Source organism: Limulus polyphemus, unplaced genomic scaffold (assembly GCF_000517525.1).
Source record: "Limulus polyphemus unplaced genomic scaffold, Limulus_polyphemus-2.1.2 Scaffold101, whole genome shotgun sequence".
Lineage (NCBI taxonomy): Eukaryota > Metazoa > Arthropoda > Merostomata > Xiphosura > Limulidae > Limulus > Limulus polyphemus.
The window spans coordinates 897,819-917,524 of NW_013665711.1; the positions used below are offsets into that span (position 1 = coordinate 897,819).

At 31.9% G+C, this 19,706-nt stretch overlaps 1 protein-coding gene across 1 annotated transcript in view; it reads left to right on the top strand.

Moving 5' to 3' along the window:
* The window catches only part of LOC106470034 (gamma-aminobutyric acid type B receptor subunit 2-like), a 316,820-nt gene that overhangs the window by 245,086 nt on the left and 52,028 nt on the right, over positions 1-19,706 (top strand). Inside the window, exons 5-6 of the mRNA XM_022399462.1 lie at positions 2,731-2,796; positions 16,345-16,536. Coding sequence (XP_022255170.1) covers positions 2,731-2,796; positions 16,345-16,536 — 258 coding nt within the window. The remainder of the gene's footprint in view (positions 1-2,730; positions 2,797-16,344; positions 16,537-19,706) is intronic.

The following is a 19,706-nucleotide window of genomic DNA, read 5'->3' on the forward strand; positions in this document are numbered from 1 at the left end:
TGGGATGGAGAAAGTTGTCATACGATGAGAGGCTGAAATCTCTCAAATTGTTTTCTTTTGAAAAAAGAAGAGTTAGGGGGATATGATTGAGGTGTTTAAAATTGTAAAGAGAATTGATAGTGTTGATGTATCATCTTTTTTATATTTAACAATGAGAATAATAGAACAATGGAACACAAATATAAATTTTGGCAAGATAGGAGTCATCTTCAGCTAAGACAGTTCTATTTCTCTAACATGGTGGTTGGCCTTTGGAATGGGTTACCTTTAGATGTTGTAGAGGCAGTTAATTTAAGTGAGTTTAAGAAAAAGCTTGATAAGTATATGAATGAAAAGGGCTAGGTATATATTTTTTAATCATTTTAATTTAGTTTTGAGGACGGAACAGCCGAGATGGACCAATAGGCTCCGTGTTGTCCCAAAATATTATGTTATGTTAAAAAAAGGCTGCAACAAAACACTAGTAATCGTAAATAGACCAGTTGTTGACACGACTTTCCGATTTAATTTCTTGCAAATGCTATGCAAACAACTACCAATTTGGTACACTTACAGTCAGCCTTAAGTGGTGCTGGGTAAGACAGTATAGCTCTAGTTGTACTGAATAATTCAGTATAATCTTAGTAATATCGAGTAATGCAGTGTAACCCTATCAGTCAATCTTCATTGGTACTGAGTAATTCATTATAGCCATATCTGTGATTGTTAAGTGATACTGACTAATTCATTATAGCCATAAATGTCAATTAAACATTAATCAAAGCTCAGTCTCTAGTCATTTTAACCCAAGGTTTAAGTACAAATAGCTTTGTATAATCGTATACAAATTACCAGACTTTTTTACATTCAATCATAAACATAACGTTGTTTCCTGAGATATGTGAAAAACCCCGCTTTTTTCTTTCTCCCTTTTGTTGAGTTTTATTTGTCTGTCCGATGTGTTTGTTTCGTCTATTGTTCTTCTATTCTCCTTGTTTTTTGTTTTTATTTTTCTGTCCTATATATTTGTTGCCTTATTTGTTTCTTAATCTTATTTATCTGTTCCATGTGTTTATTTTTTCTGCTGTTCTTCTCTTCTCCTTGTTTTTTTTTCTTTTCTGCCATGTGTATCTGTTGCTTTTATTGTTTTTGGTTTGGTTGTTATATCGGAATAGAAAGTCACTTGTGTGGATATGCTGTTGTATTATGCTCTCTTTCCATTTAATGTTGAAACTAACATAAAAGTTTTGTTACTGATAGAATATTTGTTATCGCTGAAATACCTCAGCGTATATGTAGGTATATCTGTATTAATATCTTTTATATATTTAAGACGCACCTCGATTGATAGTTATACTGTGGTTATGCACAAAAGCTACTGTTCAAAATTCTAGATTTCGAAGAAGTATGTTTCACTCACTCACTAACTGGCAACTGGAATCCAATTTAAGCACTGAAATATGATGGCTTTTTTAATTCATGAGAAAAAGATCAGACATTAATCCTCGCTCGAAAACCTCGTCAGTAGCAAAAGATGATAAAACGTCATTTTCATGCACTTTATTTGAAACATATGTGTATGATATCACATGAAAACTTTTATTGCATATTTCACCATATTTTCCATTCTACTGCTGAAGATAAGAATACAAATAATAAACATTAAACAAACCTAAATGAAAATCATACAATTTGCATATCTTCCAATGGAATGTATGTAGCAGCATCCTGTGCTTCTGACAGATATTAGGCTTATTTCATTTGACACTGTCAGTGCGATCATCAACTGGGAATTAAAATGGAAGATTATTAGTGTAATACTTCCTTTCCTGCTGGTATATCTGAGGTATCATAAACTTCTAGCTTATCAGATATATGAGTTTAATTATAACTTTTAAAACGAGTTGGAAAACAATGGTCTAAATGAAGGATTTAATATTTGTATTTTGTGAATTAATTAAATAAAAACAGAAAATTATTACTTTCTGTTCCAGCACACCCAATCAAAATTATACAGAATCGCGACCCTCTACAGTAAAGCACACACGACAAAGTTCACTGAGGCAATATTCAACCAGACTGTTACTTGTCGGTGAAAGAGTTGAAAACTTATATTTAAAAATACGTATAGACCCGAGTGAAACAGAACCATATATCGTGTTTAACAGTTCATATAAAAAGAAATGCCACATTTTTATCGACCCATGAATGTACGGAAAGTATTATCCTCGAGTAAATATAATTTTGTTCCAAAATGTGTTTTTCTTTTTTTTTGTAAAAAGTGAAATTGTAAAGTAATACTGGAAATGTTTTCCTTGTTCTTGTCGTGTCGTGTTATCACGTTATAACTTGGTTAAGTTTCTTCCAAAGTTATCTTACTATTATTATGTTATATATTCAGATATTCATAAAGAAAAGTAAATCAGGTATTTTAACGAGAAAGGTACTATGAAATTCAATTCACACATTATGGAAATGTCACAAGTGTTATGAACATAATGCTTCAATAACTAATGTTAATGTGTTATTACCTTTAAACATCAAACATATTCAAATCATTCCATTCCTGTACTTTTAAGTGACACAGATAACAACAAGGAAATGGTCCATGCGAAATAACAAGGACTTTTCTTATACGTGATTTGCTTCATAATATTCAGTAAAGCAAGTTTAGTATTTTCGAATAAACTGATAATTTTATGTTCATACATATGATGAATATAGTTTAACCCTGTTTTTTTATGTTGACAGGAAAAAGATGTAAGAATCATCCTAGGGAATTTCGACCAAAGCTGGGCTGGAAAAATATTTTGTGAGGTTGGTCAGTTAGTTTTTGTATATAATCAGTTTTTTTTAATTAAGAATAAATAACACGCCCCATTCTTTTTATACCGTTCAATTATTAAGTAGCCTAATGTATTATGCTTATTGATTTTGATATCGTCAAAGAGACACATTTTAAATTACACAGGCCTGCGAACTTAAACTTCATAAAAGTTGTATTGGTTTTAATAACGGATTTTTCATAATTCAGCTACACGGATTTCGAAAATAATATTGATTTTTTCTATCACGTAAGGATTTTTTTTACAAATCGGTAAGAAAAAACTCTTACTTAGATCAAATTATTATTTCGTTTACCACAATGAACATTTTTTATTATTATGTTTGGGTTCTAGAACGATCGATAAGACTCTCACGTCGCGATTGGTCAAGCCAGTGGTTGTCAACATTTTAAGCATAACAAAATGTGACTCGATTTCAATGAAAAGGATTCACTTATGTAAAAGTACATATGACGTTTTGTGAAAAATCTGTACGTGATGGAGAAAAATAGACATCATTTTCGGATTCAGCGTACAGGAATTACTGTAGAACATCTAAACATTTTAAGACAATAAAATCATCGCAGGCCTGTGTTATCATAAGTTAATTACAGTACCATACTTTACACCATTATACAGCATTTTTTAATGTATAGAAATTGTGCTATAAGGATATAAGATTATTTATACCATTCTTCTTCTAAATACTGTTCATTACTTTTAGCCAGTGACCTGGGAAAATAATAAAGTATTTACTAAATAACCCGGCATGGCCAGGTGGTTAGAGAGCTCGACTCGTAATCTGCTGACGGAGGGTTCGAATCCCCGTCACACCAAACATGCTCGCCCTTTCAGCCATGAGGGCGTTATAATGTTACGGTCAATCCCACTATTCGTTGGTAAAAGAGTAACCCAAGAGTTGGCGGTGGGTGGTGATGACTAGCTGCCTTCCCTCTAGTCTCACACTCCTAAATTAGGGACTGCTAGCGCAGATAGCCCTCGTGTAGCTTTACGCGAAATTCATAACAAACGAACAATTTACTAAATTTACACATTAAATTCCTTTAAGTGAAGTGTTTGATTTAGCAGTGCTGAATTATCAAATTAATATTGTAACGTTGTGTGAAAATTGTGTATTGTTGATTTCTTGTTTCATTGACACTAACATTTGAAGAAAAGTTATAGTTAAAGTACGTTTGTTTATAAATTATTGCATAATATTTCAAACAATGAACGTTCTGAAGACCGAACCTTACAAATCCTTTATGACAAAACCTCTACTTTGTTAACTTCGTTCAATGCTATCGAATTTTTCTCATAAAATAAAGCTACTTACTAGCGTTTGATGCGTAGCTTTGGACAATCTCACTTCTCCGTAGAAAGAAATGTTAATTTACTTGGTTGCTGCGTAGTTTTCTACTATTTTTGATTACAACTCTTTGGAACATATTTTTTTGAGGATAGTCTACTTTTTCAAAACTTTCCAAATTGACAGTTGTTGTTATCCAAAACCTGACTGACTCTTGTTTTTGCTCATTAACATAAAAGAAATACACGAAGTTTGAAAATATGTAATGATTCTCCACAATACTTTCATGATGTCATGTTCAATATATTATAAAATTCAACTACATCATCCAGAAGTTGGGACTACTTTGTGTCATAAATGGCTGCTGTTGTTATCATTTATCGTTGTATTAGAACCATCCAGAATTTAGGACTACTTTATGTCATGTATTGCTATTATCAGTTATCGTTGTATTAGCACCACCCAGAATTTAGGGCTACTTTATGTCATGTACTGCCTTTATTATCATTTATCGTTTAGAGCTACTGTATGTCACGTGTTGTCGTTATTATCAGTTATTATTGTACTAGAACCATTAAGAATTTAGGGCAACTTTATGTCATGTATTGCCGTTATTATATGTTATTGTTCTTTGAAATAATCCAGATTTTAGTACTACTTTATGTCATGTGTTACCATTTATATTAGTTATCGTTGTATCGAAATCATTCAGCATTTAGGACTACTTTGCGTCACGTATTGCCACTTGTATCAGTTGACGCTATATTGGAATCCTCCAGTATTTAAATAAATATATTAATTAAGCCTAGATAATGAGTATTGGCATTCACTTTCTGCCTGTTTCTTCGGCTATTTATCTGGAAAATTCAATACAGAATTCAAAGCAGTGCTATTCCATTCGTAATACAAAATATTTGGAACCCAAGGTCACAACAAGAAACAGCTGCAATGAAGAGATTAGATAAACAATTGACATGGTTAGAAGCAGATTCCAGAATGTATTTTTCTTATGAAAGAGTAGTAACATTAACGACATTAAGTTATAGTTTCTGAACTATTTGATCTTACAAGGATGTGCAGCGTGAACAGTGAAGCTTGTAAACAGCCGTGAAGATAGTAGTGCAGCCCCTCAGAATTTTGTTTCCAAGAAATACGAGAACAACAAGTTTTGCAGTAACTTGGAATTCAACAGTAGAATCTGATTACACAAGTTAAAACCGAAAAAAAGAGAATGAGAAAGTATTTCGTTGGACATATTTCAAGTAAAGAGAACAACACGCTGGGAAAGTAGGCCAAAGTTTTGATTCACAAGAGTATTTGACATCAAATTGAACGAAAAAGGAAACCAGACTAATCAGTTTTAAATCATCAAATAAGTTGATTTTACATGAAAAACAGATTAATCATTAAGTAATATACCTTTATTTGTTAGATGGAATGTAATTAGCCACCATGTTGCTCCAAACTTTATCTAGTAAAAGGAGCTTATCATGGCCTCTTCAAATATAATATAATAATTGTAAGAAATTCTAATACACATATATATATGTATAACAATACAGTCCAGGAAAGTTATCCTTTTTGTATGTTAATATCACGCAAAATGAAATTCACCCTTTTCTGCAACTCAGAAACTCTTTTGTCGTGTAATTTTAACTTCCATTCAAAACTTAGGTTTGATTAAACATTTCTTCATATGGTCTTAACCTCCCCCATTTAATTTTTTAAATAATTTTTCATTCAATATATCATGAATTGACTTAATACCTTATCACACTATTCCTATAATTTCTTCTATGTGTATAATTGATTCTGATTCATTATTATCGTCTCACTTTAGGTTTAAACAAAGCACCTTTACTTCATATATTTTGTACAAACTTTAACTATTTGTATACACCGCTAGAAATTTTTGCTCTTGATGGATCATTCGTAAATTTGTTTAAGTCATGCATTATAAAAATAGTTGTCTTAAACACCCTAGGAAAAAATAAGAATAATCGCACGATAAAAATATTTGTTCTCATCTTAAACTTACAAACAGATATATAGGTTGTTCAAATTTCCTTAAAGTATTTTTTGCTCAATATATCTCCTCATCATTGTTTTAAAAATATCTATCAAATAACGCATTTCACTTGTTCAAATATATTTAGTTCTTCAAGTATTCGTGAATGCTAAGCATTGTCTGATACATTCGTTTTGAATTATCATTACTAACCCATGGTAACGTCATATGCAGCAAGAGGAAGCAATACAATTATTCTCATTGCATAACTTTTTATGGCTAAATAAGATATTCGATGTAGATGAAATATTTAATAACCTAAACATTTATACTATGCCTAGATCGATGCTTCATTTTTATTCTATTTTATACATAATAGCTTTGAACGGGTATATTTTAAATTAACACTTTGACAAATATTTATGAATTTTTAAACAACAACAAAAGTCAAGAATTATTCATTAATCAATAAAAGCGTTTATGAGAACAGTTGCTCATTTATACCTTTTCAGTACAATTAATTAAATGTCTTTCAATAAATAAAACATTTTAATAATTAATATTTTAAACCGTCCGTACTTGGTGAAACTCCTTAATTACAGAATTGAGGAATAAAACAAAGACAATTGTACGTTTCATAAATACTTCATTTATTCACGACCATTGTTTTGCCAGTAAAGGCATCATCATCAAGTACAGACTGAAATGGTTTGTAAACAGTTTTATGTATAGTTTAACCAAAGAACCGTGAGTAACCAAGACATTCACCTTCAGACAAGTGTGGAGGAGCTTTAGTTGGTTTGGTCGTTTAGAAAATACAGGTTCCTTATAACATCCAAATTAAAGAAAGAAAATAGATGAGACATTTTCTAAAAATATCAGATTATATAAGCTGCAATGAATATTCAGAAAGTCCAAAGAATATTTAAAAATACCATAGAATGTAACTCTGATTAATATTTGAAAATTCCAGAGAATTTCTAAAAACATAAGATAATATATGGCGCAAGTAATATTCTGAAAATCCAGAAAATATGGAGCGTGAACAGCGAAGCTTGTAAACAGCCGTGAAGATAGTAGTACAGCCCCTCAGAATTTTGTTTCCAAGAAATACGAGAACAACAAGTTCTGCAGTAACTTGGAATTCAACAGTAGAATCGGATTACACAAGTTAAAACAGTTAGAGAGAGAAAATCAAGGTTCTCTAGTCAGTTTCCAGAATGAGAAGATAATCCAAGTCACACTCCTTATCCACACAAAACAGAGAAAATGCAGGTTAACTTGTAGAAGGACTCGAATACTTAGGTTTCAATGAATACTTACAAGGATTTATAATACAGGTCTCAGTCAGTATCCAGAAGGACTAGAGAATGCAAACTCAAACCATGTTCTAAGAAAAAATCAAATAACACACTCAGTTAACTCTTAGGAAATCAGTGCAGTCCAAGTAAGTTTCTATAAAAACTGAAGAATGCAGAACTCTTTTAACAACTGTATTGATCAATCAGTGCATGTGTCCCATTAAACATCTCGAAAGACCAGTCAGTATACATCACTCTGTTAATTTTTGAGAAGATGAAAGAGTAATAATCAAAAGTAGATTGGAAGAGTAATAGCTTTAATCAAAAGTAGATTGGAAGAGTAATAGCTTTAATCAAAAGTAGATTGGAAGAGTAATAGCTTTAATCAAAAGTAGATTAGAAGAGTAATAGCTTTAATCAAAAGTAGATTGGGAGAGTAATAGCTTTAATCAAAAGTAGATTGGAAGAGTAATAGCTTTAATCAAAAGTAGATTGGAAGAGTAATAGCTTTAATCAAAAGTAGATTGGAAGAGTAATAGCTTTAATCAAAAGTAGATTGGAAGAGTAATAGCTTTAATCAAAAGTAGATGGGAAGATTAAATCATATTAAATTATATTATAGTAAATAGTTTATATTGTGCAATTCGATCTGCTTTATTTATCCTATTACAAATACGTATTTCAAAGTTAAATTGTTGTATAAAATGAATTTTCTCACAATGTTAGTTGCTGTTTTTGTGCATCTAATTAAGGATGTAATTATCCTTTGCAGAAATTTCAATTTGATCTTATTAACAAACAACACACTAAACATATCTTTTAATGATCTAATTTGTCACGTAATTTCGATTCTTCTTAAAATAATCTGTCTGAAATAGAAAACTGCCAAGCGCCTCTATCTAATTTACTTTATTTAATGTAAATAAAATTATCCGTTTATTCGTGATTAAAAGCAAATGAATATGAATAATAATTTTCATTTCACATAATTCGTACACGTCCAATATAACTATGTATTATTTAATGTACCAAATACACTAAAATTCAGTTTCCAGCATTCAGTACTAAAGATATATTTTCTAGTAAATAAACATTTTCTATTCTATACTTCGCAAATATATTGAGGTTTAGTTGAACCATAAGGTTTCAAGCACATTCCACTGCTTTTCATCACATAGAATATTTAACACAACTGAAAAATGATTCTTTAAAATAAGGAAACATCTACAAGGATGACACGAGAACATCAGAATACACGAATCCAAAGGGCTAACAATTCCTCTAACAGTCCACATCAGCTGCAATCAAGGAACACAGAATGGAAGAAATTAACTGGGATGATTTAGAACTTCTTTACAGAGAGTAGTGCTATACATGAAAAAGAATGGATAATAAAAAGCGGCCCTGAAAAAGGTATCAACAGGGATTTTAGTAGAAATAAAAGCTCTGCATTATAGGATCCTCAGATCTGAACATTTTTCACATAGTTCACACCAGCCTCTGTAACAAGCATTTTGAAAACTTTCCTTCATTCTTTTACCATTTATGAAAAAGTTATTACATTTCTGTTTTGTTTTACTTGGCCTTGCAATAAACTATATTGTTTAGTCTTGTAATCACTTTCGGAAATGATTATAACCTAATGTATCCAGTCTAATTGGTATTATTTTTCATTTCATTATACGTTTGTATATATGTAACATTTAAGTATATATTTTATTAACTTATTCTATACTACACTGTTATATATTGTTGTCTTGTCCTTGTTGTTTTTATACTATTGCTGTTTTTAATTATGTAAAATAGAACATTCACTGTTGTGATTCTTTCATTAACATTAGTGTCGTCTTGTATCAGTAGTTAAGATGGCCATTGGGAGGCGGAAGTAAACAAACATGAACTTGACCCAATTTCGACAAGCTTCTATGAGTGCTGAGGGTATTTACCTAATATGTACGTCATTCATACGTCAACAACATTAGGGGATATAATAGGATTATGACATCAACACAAGGGGGCGTGCTGCTTATCATTTTCATATTATTTCATTCGATATATAGTCTTTGCTTTTATAATTAATTGCCATGGAAACTTTCTGAGATACTGTAGAGAATAACAATACAAAAATTAAATGTACATTCATGAAATTCTCAATATTTGATGGTATCATAGGTTATTATTTTCTGCTTTTAAGTTACTACGTTCTGTTCAGATCTAGAGCTCGCATATTTGCCATTTAAAACTACCATTGTTTTCAATAAATCACCTTTTTCAACAAAATCAATAAGATTTAAATTCTTAAAATCATGAATGTTTAGTTTACTAGCTCTATCTTGAGTCAAAGCAGTCCTCAGATATAGCCAGATACCTTCATCATGATCCAACATTTGGCATGTATGAGCTGTTTGACTAGGATCATCGACTTAGCAATCCCAGCAATTCTCTTTTCTAAGCCTTTGTATGACAGAAAATACATGCTCAGTATATACTTCAGTATATACTTTTTTAAATGTTATTATTAATGCAATTATATGTAGTTTCTGATTCTGTTTGTTTTATTTGGTTTAACAATGAAGAACAGATTTTGTATGTCACAGAGATTAACAGCAAGTAAAACTAATTTATCTCTTCATGCACTTTACATAACTCTATCACTTTATTATTCTAAAATAAGTAATGTGAATATTAAAGTGACCATTTTTCAATATGGTGATATACTTCTCAGTTTTGAAATCTCACGACAAAAGGTATGGACTACAAGAAATAACACATATACCCTTTATGTAAAATCTGTTTATAAGATCATTCTTATAAATTCACGTGAAAACAGTGTCAGACATCACCAACATGATTAGATTTATCCCTAGAATCTTACACTTTACATAACAATACATTCATGAAATTCTTAATATTTGATGGTACCATAGGTTATTATTTTCTGCTTCTAAGTTACTACTTTCTGTTTTCGATCTAGAACTCACATATTTGATGTTTAAATATAACTTTACAAATATAACTCACCAACATCTATACAAAAGTCTAACTTCTTGAAAATGTAATAGTTTTAGACATGTGAAGAAATAACAGTATTGTCCATCGTCTTACAATTTGGACTGTGTTCTTCAAATTCATCCAAGGAGTAAATTTCTTCTGACAAGTTGACAATTCAATAATAATTGGTATTTACAAATAATAATATAGCTAATCATTCAATGGAAGCTTGCAAGAAATATTAATGCTGATGTTCATTGTAAACACTAGAAGTGAGAAACATTTTCATCAGTAGAGTTAATATGTGTAAACATAGCTTTCTTTTTCTCAGGATGTGATGACTCTGAAAAGAACCTTTAAATTTCAGCTGTTAAGTGAAATCATTTCTTCAGATTAATATTCCACTTCTGGACAAATCCTCATTTGTAAAACATGAAGAAACCGATTTCACAGTAATCCTACAGTATATCCAAATGTTCTAGCATTTAAGTAATCAAATATAATAAATCTCTGTCACAAAACATAAAACATTTCTTCATTTAGAGACTCTACAAAACATATCATGCACTTGAAATCCATAAATGAATTGACTATCCACTTTGTCCTGGAATTTTGGACAATAGATCTTTTGACCCTGTTGCTTATAGCCTACCACTACGTCATATTATTCAGGGGAACTTTTTGACTTTGGCAAATTCTAAGCAACACATAAATTTAGCTTATTTCTTATTCTGGTAGCAACATCCTGTGAAAGTAAGTAAAAAATATCTGGTACATCTTTTATTTCACTGATTGTTTTATGTGTTTTCTTAGGATATTGTTATAAAAAGTTCGTGACAAAATATTTAATTTAAACAGATTTATCGTGTAAGATTTCAGTTTGTAAACTCAGAAACCTAATTTATCAATTAATTTTGCATTTCCTTATACAGATATTTTAGGAATAACACAAACTGAAACATGAATGGACTATATAATACTGAATTGCCAAGATCAAAATTAACTTTCATACAAGTCTAGTAGATATCAGGTAGTGCACAATTTTTGAATACTTTTCTTCTCAATTAGACCCATAAACTGAATGTTTCTAATGCCTATTAACAAAACTTCAAACATTAGATTGAGGATATTAGATAGATGACTTAACAAAGACGAAAAGGGAAACCTGCATGCACAGACCAGATGCTGTTACTTTTATTTTTATTTGATTCAGTATTAAAGGGTTGGTAAATAATGATTTATAAAGAAATGTTATGTCTTATTGCTATGTGTTCTGACATTCTCGTAATTCAAGAGACTCTCGTACGTTTTCGTTTAGCATAGAATGATGACACATTTTTTGTTTGTTTTTCTGCAACTTTGAAAAACTTCAAGTAGTACTTTGTGGTTGACACCTAGTGTAGGATGGAACTACCTTCCCTAACAACATGCACATAGCAACAGGCCCCCTGGTGTTGATGTTGTAATCCTATTATATCGTCTAGCAACACGCCCTCTGATGGTATTGACGTATAAATGGCGTACATATTAGCGCAATGCCCTCAGCACCTTATACGAGCTTGTCGAAATTGGGTCAAGGTCAGGTTTGTTTACTTCCGCCTCCCAATGGCCATCTTAACTACTGGTAGATTTGTTCTTTTCTTTCAAATAATTCTCTATCAGTAAATATGTAAATATACAAGTATTGAGCGAGCGTACACAGCCTACCGATAAACAAATAAGAAACAAAGGGTACGAAATTGCCTTTACTATTTAGTGGATCTGCCCTTTATAATACTTTAAGCAGAATCACAGTCTCGCAATGTATTTACAATATCTGAAATCTGAGCCTGTGGATTTGCATCCAATTCCTTGCAGAGAACATGGATGATGGATGTCCATAGAAGTTGATAAATTGGGACATTTTCATATCCAACGACTGGCCAATGGACAATGGCAATGCCCTGATCTTCAAGTCATCATTTTGTGACTCGGACTGAATGAGCAATTGGGGAAGGAATATTTAGCAGTTACTGCTTGAAAAATCCAAATTTAAAACTTTGTAAATGTTACATATCAGTGAAAGACCAAACAATGGAAGAAAAAAACGTGCAACTAATACATCTTGTATACTTAGGAAGCTAACAATAGTAGCTAATTAAAATTATTTTAGGATCAATCTAGCTCGAGAAAGAATCCAAATGAATAGAATTAATTCATACGGATAAGATTAACCCCTAAAATAAATAGCAATATGAATAAAGAATAAAACTTTTCAATATTTGGGATTACTTCAGTTCTAATCTTCGTTTTTGTGTAAGTTATTCAATTTGAAGAGGTACTACCAGCAAGTACCTTCCTCACAGATAAAGCTATAACTAGCGTAATACACGTAAACAATTATGGAATAGAAAACGAAATAAAATTGTCTGAAGTTCTGAAAAAAATCATTGATATGAAAAAAACAACGAAGTCTGTATGCTATCCTAAATTACGTGACATCTGCGAAACACAAACCCTTTAGAATACAGAAAGTTTTGAAATGACATCTTTATGTATAAATATCTCCTGTAAATATCGTTTCTCGTAAGATTTTGGTGTGTTTTAATCCAGTTGGCAATGTTGAGCTCTGATATTCAGTAAACTTGCTTGTTTAGAACAACTTACGACACAAATAATGTAACTATCAATGCATTACTTTACATCAGCTGTCCTCGATGGCTCAGCTGTACGCTTACGAACCTTACAATCTAAACTCCAAGGTTCAATTCCCCCGTGATGAACAGAGTATACGTGCCCATTATGTGTCTTTACACTAAAACACACATATCGGGCTGGGTAAGTTGGTACTTCTTTACGCTTTGTACACTAAAACATGTTACCCCCCAAAGTGTTGTCATCAATTCTGTCTTATGTTACTTTACGATGTAGATTAAATGAAATATTATTAAATAAACTTGAGATATGAAAAATATTTTAGTTGGTAATATATATATATATATATAATATTAAATATCCTTCTTTATACAACATATAAACGATACTTGTATTAGTCGTTTGTTATATAACAAGTCATATAATTTAGGGGCCCGGCATGGACAGGTGGTTAGGACGTTCGATTCGCAATCTGAGAGTCGCGGGTTCGAATCCCCGTCCCACCAAACATGCTCGCCCTTTCAGCCGTGGGGGCGCTATAATGTGACGGTCAATCCCACTATTTGTTGGTAAAAGAGTAGCCCAAAAGTTGGCGGTGGGTGGTGATGACTAGCTGCCTTCCCTCTAGTCTTACACTGCTAAATTAGGGACGGCTAGCGCAGATACCCCTCGTGTAGCTTTGCGCGAAATTCAAAACAAACAAATAAATATAATTTAGGAACGCCTTAGCTGGAAGAAGTCTCGATATTACCGGTAATCATTTAAGTAATGTTACTTAAATTATCATTACTCTTCTTAACATTAATTTAAACCGCATGACAAATGATCAGAAGTCTTATTAATAATTCAAATGATATTGCAAATGCTCATCAGTTTAATTATAAGGTAATATCACACTTATCTTAGCTATTAAATATCATGCTCCGCCAGCTTAGTCGTTCCACCATAAAACGTATCTTTGCTTTGATGAGCACGATATAAATCAATCTATTCCAGACATTTTGCATCATCGCCGATAAAAAAGTACGTTTGAGATTAACAACCTTATCTTTTTCTAATATTCTCTTTTCGAGTTGTAATCTTCGTACCTGACGAATCTTTCTTTAAATGTAGGTTGATAGTTTCATATATAACTGTCTTCAAACGAAATGGGAATATAAGTCACTTTTCCGCTACTTTATTGCAGGATATCGTGTATGTGCTATTGAAATCTTAACATACCAGACATTTTCGTAACTGTAAGAGAAATACAAATCTTAACTGCTGTTCAGCATTCCATTTTGTTTGAAGAAAAACCAAAAGGACGCATTCAATCTCAAATCGAAAGTAATGGGTAGCCAGTGCGCATGTCATCTAGCTATCGCTTATATATTTGAAGGGTCGGTCAGTTACTGATTATCCTTTCTTTATTGGCGTTTTTCGTCGTACAACCCAATGATTTTATTCTCAGAAACTTTTCAAATTAATTTTGTTTATTTTGATTGTTTTCTTTCCTGATACAACCTATTCTAGAAACTATGAAAAATGCCATGAATGATCAAAGGTATCGCGTACATTATGATATGTATTTACTTTATGCAATCAACTTAAATGGGTTTTTTTTGCGTAATAACCATGAACAAAGTATTTTTTAATCTAAAAACTTGACATCTTTAATTAGATTTGTTCGTAATTAAGAGCGTATAGTATGTTACAGAGGGTTGAGTATGTTATATCAAAACGATCTTGGAGCCTCACCACGTTGTCACGGTCTAAATCGCCACGTCCTGTCATGTTCTATATGGTGGTCGTGCATCTTGGAAATAGCCATGCAGCGTTGTTCCATCGCAAAAGGCTGTCATATGACATAATGACACGAAAATAGGTTACAGTTATCAAACATATTGAGGATTCCCTCTTGTGTTAGAAATAGTTTTGTGGTTCTGTGTATAATATTATAGTAAAAACAAAAACTTTCTTTCCAAGCTAATTTTGTATAAAAAAATTTAAAATATTAACATATTCTGACTGGAAATTTATTAACTAAACATAAACATTAGGAGTAATAAATATTACTTTTGTCTGGAGGTTTTTTTAAAGTAATATGTTTATAATGAAAATAATAAACAGTGAATAAAGTTTTTAAAATGTTAATATATTCTGAATTGATACTTGATGTAATCAGTATGAGTTCTGGCTCTCAGTTACTTTAAAAGTAATAACGTATGTTAACAAAAACTTAAGATTATTTGTTTTTTATATTCATATATTTATTTGGATTGAGCGCATCCCAGCGGTTAGTGTGCCGACTATGGATTTTAGGTTCTGTGGTTCGTGCCGTGGGTAGCGGTCTAATCCTACTATTCGGACTAACAAAAGTAGCTCAAGATTTCCAGCTAGTCATTCACTTCAAAATTATGGATGACTAGCTTAAGTATCCTTCGTGAACTTTTACTCAAAATTCAATAAATAAATCGTTTTTATTTAAAATATTTATTTTTTGCTTAAAATTCATATTATTCTTGTGTAAATCGTTTATGTTAGCGCTTTAACCTTGTTCATTAGCCTCTGTAATACCAAATCTTATAATCCTTTGTTTGTCATTGTTTTCTACAAGGCTTTTCCTTTACTAATATCTGGTTCATCATTTAGACCCCCCCCCCAGTGGAACAGCGATATGTCTGTGGACTTACAAGACTAGAAACCAAGTTTCGATACCCGTGGTGGGCAGAGCACAGATAGCCCATTGTGTAGCTTTGTGCTAAACTTGAAAGAAACAAAATTATCCAGACACCATGTTGAAATCGTATGATAAAACTACTAAAAGCTCGAGAAAGTGACATGATGATCAGAATTACTGTTTATTGTTTTGTTTGTTTGTTGAATTTCGCATACAGCTACTTGATGGCTATCTGCGGTAGCCGTCCCTAATTTGGTTATGCTATACTAACAAAAAGTGGAATTGACCATCACATTATAATTCTCTCACGGTTGAAAGGGCAAGCATGTTCGATGACGTGATTCGATCCCACGATCCACATATTGCAGGTCGAAATCCCTAACCACAAAGCCTAGAATTATTGATTAGACTTTCATTTGGTCAAGTTAATTATCAGCCTAAAATTATTGACTAAATTGTCACTTGGTCAAGTTAATTATCATTGGTGTTTTATTACGTCTCATGCTATCGAAAAAGTACTTATTGCGTTATCAATTGTATTGTTAAATTGTTTACTTTTAAAGGTGAAGTAATTAAAGAGAAAATAAAATGATGAATAACTTCTTTGCACATACTATTACGATACACCATCATTTTAGGCTTATCGCGTTGGTCTTTATGGGAGAAAGTACCAGTGGATCATTGTCGGAATGTATGATGACTATTGGTGGGAAAAAACTGGTAAAGACACCACTTGCGATCAATCTCGACTTCAAGAAGCTCTAGAAGGTTATATGGCTACCGATGTTTTACCACTAAGCACAGATGAGAAGATCACTGAATCAGGCTTAGTAAGTATTACTGCTAGAGGGCTACAGAAATACAAATATTTTATTTCTAAATACTGACGATAAGATCAGTAGCGTACACAAGGTTAAGTACTATCTTAACAAGGTTGTAGAAATACAAGTATTTTGTTTATAAATATTCCTATTAAAAATCATTGATCCATGTTTGCTGGAGAGTTACACAGCTAATTATAAATATTAATAAATAATTTCCAACCTTAAATTGTAAATAAATTGTTTATAAGAAAAAAAAGGGGCACTGTTGAAATGGGATGTAAGTCAGTGTTTCCACGTTGAACTTATGCTTTTTATACTTTATCAATTTGCAAAACAAGCTCATAGCTATTATTGTAATTTTTTATAAATAGTTGAAAGTAAAACTTGAGTTTCTGAATAACTGAAAACCGAGTCTGAGCTTTATTCCAAGCCAAGACTCTAATTTTCAAATTTCTACTAAACCATCAAGTCCAATAAAACTAAGAAAACTATAACAACGTTGTGAAGCATGAGCTAAAACATTATTTTAATACAAAGGGCTTGGTATTTTTCGACAACTTCTGATCGCCTTTTTCATAGTAATTTATTCGGTTCTTTATAAAAGTTATATAACAGCGCCATCTGGAACTATTTAGCAAGAATATTATACAACCACAATATTTTCTCAACTGGATACTTTTTTCATCTTTTATTGTGTTGCAGTGAGAAAATACTTTTTCATTTTTGGTGTAACTCTGGTCCTTTGTATAGATTTGTCCCCCTGTCAGTCAACAGTGAGTCTACAGACGTACAACGCTAAAATCCTGAGTTTGTTTGCTTCGTTTGACAAACCGCATATAACCCATTTTGAATCCATTTTAGCAACGTTCGAGACTTGATTTATTATTATTTGGCTAGAACGTTTGACCAGTTAGAATGGGCATTGGGCCAAATTCACACGGTTTCATTTCATAAAACCTTATAACTTTGTAAGATATGTGTTTCTGTAATAAATACATCAAACTGTGTGGCTGGAAGGAAGAAGAATATTTAAAGTTATATTACAAAGTGCTGACTAAGTAACTTAAACATATTCTATGATGAAAAAACGACAATAAGCTCCAGGACAAGGTTAAATTTATTTCACTCAAAATTTCGTTCTCACAATTTCTTCAGGAGCGACCTCCTACTTACGCTGATAGACTGAGTAACACGTTATACGTTTTTAAGTTTGTCCTATAGACCAATAGAGAGTAAGGAACAAGTACACAAGCATGGTATTGTTAGAGTGATCGAACACAAAACGTAAAATACCAATTTCTAATGACACGAAAGTAGGTGTGTTACAGTGATCAAACACAAAAACATAAAACATCATTGCCTAATGACACGAAAGTAGGTGTGTTACAGTGATCAAACACAAAAATATAAAACATCATTGTCTAATGGCACGAAAGTAGGTGTGTTACAGTGATCAAACACAAAAACATAAAACATCATTGTCTAATGACACGAAAGTAGGTGTGTTACAGTGATCAAACACAAAAACATAAAACATCATTGCCTAATGACACGAAAGTAGGTGTGTTACAGTGATCAAACAGAAAAACATAAAACATCATTGCCTAATGACACGAAAGTAGGTGTGTTACAGTGATCAAACACAAAAATATAAAACATCATTGTCTAATGACACGAAAGTAGGTGTGTTACAGTGATCAAACACGAAAACATAAAACATCATTGTCGAAACGCCTATTTGGAATTAAATTTTAAAAAAAAGTATTAACTGTAGCAAGGATGTCTATTTGTAGAAGACATTTGTCGGTGCGCCATGTTTTTCTACACAGTGGTCCATAATGACACAAATCTGTCGTGTAATGAAATGATGTTTCTCCAATGTAAAATTCGTTACATATTTCACAAATTATTTTATAAATAACACTTTTTATTGTGCATTTATCACCTACTCCTGCATATTCAGCGAAACATTTCTTTTTTCTTGAAAGCATTATCTGATTTGTATGCAGAACGTATTAATATTTGTTTTAAAGTTCTGTTTATCACAGCAATAGTGAATACTATGGGTCATCACCAAAAGGATATGAATCATTTTGCTATTATCTGGAACTTCTAGAACAATGATTCCGTTTTAATAGTTATTTTCAGTTCGACAAAAGTATTTACAAACAACTAAAAGGGAGTTGCTAGGGGAAACTGAGTTGCGGTAGATTTTGCAATTATAGTACATAATATAAAACGATGCTCTAATTTCATGGTTCCAAAAAGAAGGTATAAAAATCTCTCTTATGGTTAAGGTATAAAAACCTTTGTTGTGGTTAAGGGATATAGATGATATTTTTCCTATTTAGCCTGCCAATTTATACAGAGTGAAAACGTTTCACGGGTATTGAACAGCTTACAAAAACTCTAGAGCACTTGGCAAAAAAAGTGGCCAACTGAGTGTCCTAGATGTTTTTCATGATCATTTCCGAAGTAAACGTATATCAAGTGTATACATAAAGCTTTCTCCTAGACCAGTTTCTACTCTAAGATTCACATCATCCTACTCATATGAAAAAAAAAAAACAGCTGTCACAAAATAAGTCATTAAGATCAACCAAATTTGTAATTCTAAAAAAAGAAAACTCAAGGGACCGGCAGAGCTACAACACATGATCGAATTGAATGGTTACTCAGCTAGTTTTACCTCTGCTTCATAGAGAACTAAAAGGGGAACTTTTACCCTTGCAAACAGGATGACACACATAACTTTGCGACTTGGACTATCATATACATCAGTGACAGACTTAAAATAGACTTACAATTAGTGGTAAGAAGGTCAGATTTACCTATAAAACTTGTGCAAAAACCAGACAGAATCTTAAACAATACTATCCGCGTAACCTTCTTCCTTACCTTCTATTGGTCGACAGAGTAAGTTTAAGTGTATAATAGTCTGTTACTCATTCCGAGTCTACCAGTGTAAGTAGAAGGTCGCTCCTGAAGATATTGTGGAAACGAAACGCTGAGTAAAATAAATATAGTCTTGTTCTGGAGTTTATGGAGAATATCTGAAAAACGTATTTAGGTAAATCTCTAAGAAATGTACTACACGACTAATTCATACACACCACCCCACAACGTTAGTGTTATAAGAAGGAACAATACAGTCTCATTAGATAAGCTACCTATCT